Source organism: Anopheles ziemanni, chromosome 3, assembly GCF_943734765.1.
Source record: "Anopheles ziemanni chromosome 3, idAnoZiCoDA_A2_x.2, whole genome shotgun sequence".
NCBI classification, from domain to species: Eukaryota; Metazoa; Arthropoda; class Insecta; order Diptera; family Culicidae; genus Anopheles; species Anopheles ziemanni.
In genome coordinates this window covers 16293417-16295072 of record NC_080706.1, presented here as the reverse complement: position 1 = coordinate 16295072, position 1656 = coordinate 16293417, and the positions used below count along the sequence as shown (strand labels likewise).

Below are 1656 nucleotides of genomic sequence, written 5' to 3'. Positions count from 1 at the left end.
CGATGTTGTTTTCGGATTTCGGTATCGAACCCGGGGTAGGGGTTTTCAGTGTTTGGTCTAATTGGTATGAAATTCCACATGTTTTTTCGGATACTTTAGAATAAAATGATTACAATAAAGACTGTAATTTATTTTGAAGTATATTTTATTGTAAATTATATTAAATTGATAACAATTTTCGGTGAGTCGCATATTTATTAGATGTACAAATAACATACATTTATTAGTTTAAAAATAACTCTTTGAAGTAGGCAAACACGTTTAGGATTATTTATTTAAACTGAAATTAATTTTTTAAAAACATTCTGCGTAATTAAATAACACGATATGAACGTTTTTCGTGATAAAAATCGAGTCAATCTCCAAGAGTTAACTTATCAATCCTGCCAGGTTGATTATCCGGATTTGGCTCCGCCTTTACCGCTTGTTTGTTGGCCACTTTAGCTTTGTGGTCCTGAGCACGCGGAAGCTTTTGACGCTCCTGCTCGCTTTGGGCAGGCGATTCGATCTCCAACGTTACCGGACCATCATTCTGGATGTGCACCTGCATCATCGCCCCAAACCGACCGTCCTGGATACGCTCCGGGGCGTACTGGTCGCGCAGTTTCTGCAACAACGTTCCGTACAGCTGCTGTGCGTCGGCACCCTGCATGGCGCGGCTGAAATCCGGCCGGTTTCCTTTCATGCGATGGTACAGCGTGAACTGACTGACGCAGAGTATTTCCAACTGCTGATCCACCACCGATTCCATCCATCGCTTACCGGTGGACGGTTCTTCGAACAGCCGAATGTTCAACAGTTTCCGAGCGCTGGAAGGAAAGATTAAAACGTGAATACATCTCTCAAATGTTCTGCGGACCGGTTTCCGGTGCCTACCCACAGCCAGTCTACGTCGTTGGCATTGTCGTCGGTCGATATTCCCACCAGCACACAAAGGCCTCGTCCTATCGAGCTAACCAATTCATCCCCAACTGCAATCGGAAAATTTGGAGTTTTGATTGAGAATGGAATGAAAAACGACGACTCTGTAGGTACCAATTGCTCTTACCAGTAACTTTTGCTGCTGTGACTCGTTGAATTATTGCTTTCATTATCTGTATTCTATATTATTTTACAGTTTAATTGAATTTAAAAAGGTATGCACACGCAAAACGCCGGTTTCACGAGTCGCTGGTGAATTGACATTTCTAAATGTAAACAAACATGATGTTCGTATCAAGGTTACTAAAACGAAGCAATACCAACCACTCAAATACACTTTTGTTGCTGTAACCTTACCACGCATGTTCAAAATGACCGTTTCTTTTTCTTTCATTTATTTTCCTATGTTGCGGAATAGCAAAGAAGGAAAAACACAGCAGAATTTATTAAATTAAAATTTATTATTACAAAAGAGAAAAAGAATTCATTCCGTTATGGGATACACATGTTTAAAGAGATACATTCGTTTATATCGGGTAGTTGTTGTGTGGTGTGTATGTGATTTGTGAATGATTTTGCACAAATTAAATATGGTTCTGGTGCTGCTGCAACTACCCTTCTCGCTACACCGGGTAGAAAAGCGGGTAGGCGGCTCACCCAGTACTCTCAAAACTGCCTTCTCACTGCTGCATAAATGCAATAGAATATTAGAAGTTATCAGTAAATGTGCATAAT

The 1656-nt window shown here is 40.5% G+C and overlaps 1 protein-coding gene across 1 annotated transcript; it reads right to left on the bottom strand.

The window, feature by feature from the left end:
* Positions 1-333: 333 nt before the first annotated feature.
* Positions 334-1091, bottom strand: LOC131289343 (D-aminoacyl-tRNA deacylase). The gene is made up of 3 exons (XM_058318576.1): positions 1049-1091; positions 881-971; positions 334-809 (listed from the first exon to the last, which is right to left on the bottom strand). Exons 1-3 carry the CDS (start codon positions 1089-1091, stop codon positions 356-358), a joined length of 588 nt encoding a protein of 195 aa, XP_058174559.1. The 3' UTR covers positions 334-355.
* Positions 1092-1656: the final 565 nt, after the last annotated feature.

Excerpts from the sequence above, each read along its gene's own strand:
- LOC131289343 (XM_058318576.1), bottom strand. The coding sequence starts at position 1,091 with ATGAAAGCAATAATTCAACGAGTCACAGCAGCAAAAGTTACTG. Across the intron at positions 972-1,048 it reads CACAGCAGCAAAAGTTACTG|TTGGGGATGAATTGGTTAGC; the intron begins GTAAGAGCAATT and ends TTCCGATTGCAG. Across the intron at positions 810-880 it reads GCCAACGACGTAGACTGGCT|CGCTCGGAAACTGTTGAACA; the intron begins GTGGGTAGGCAC and ends CTTTCCTTCCAG.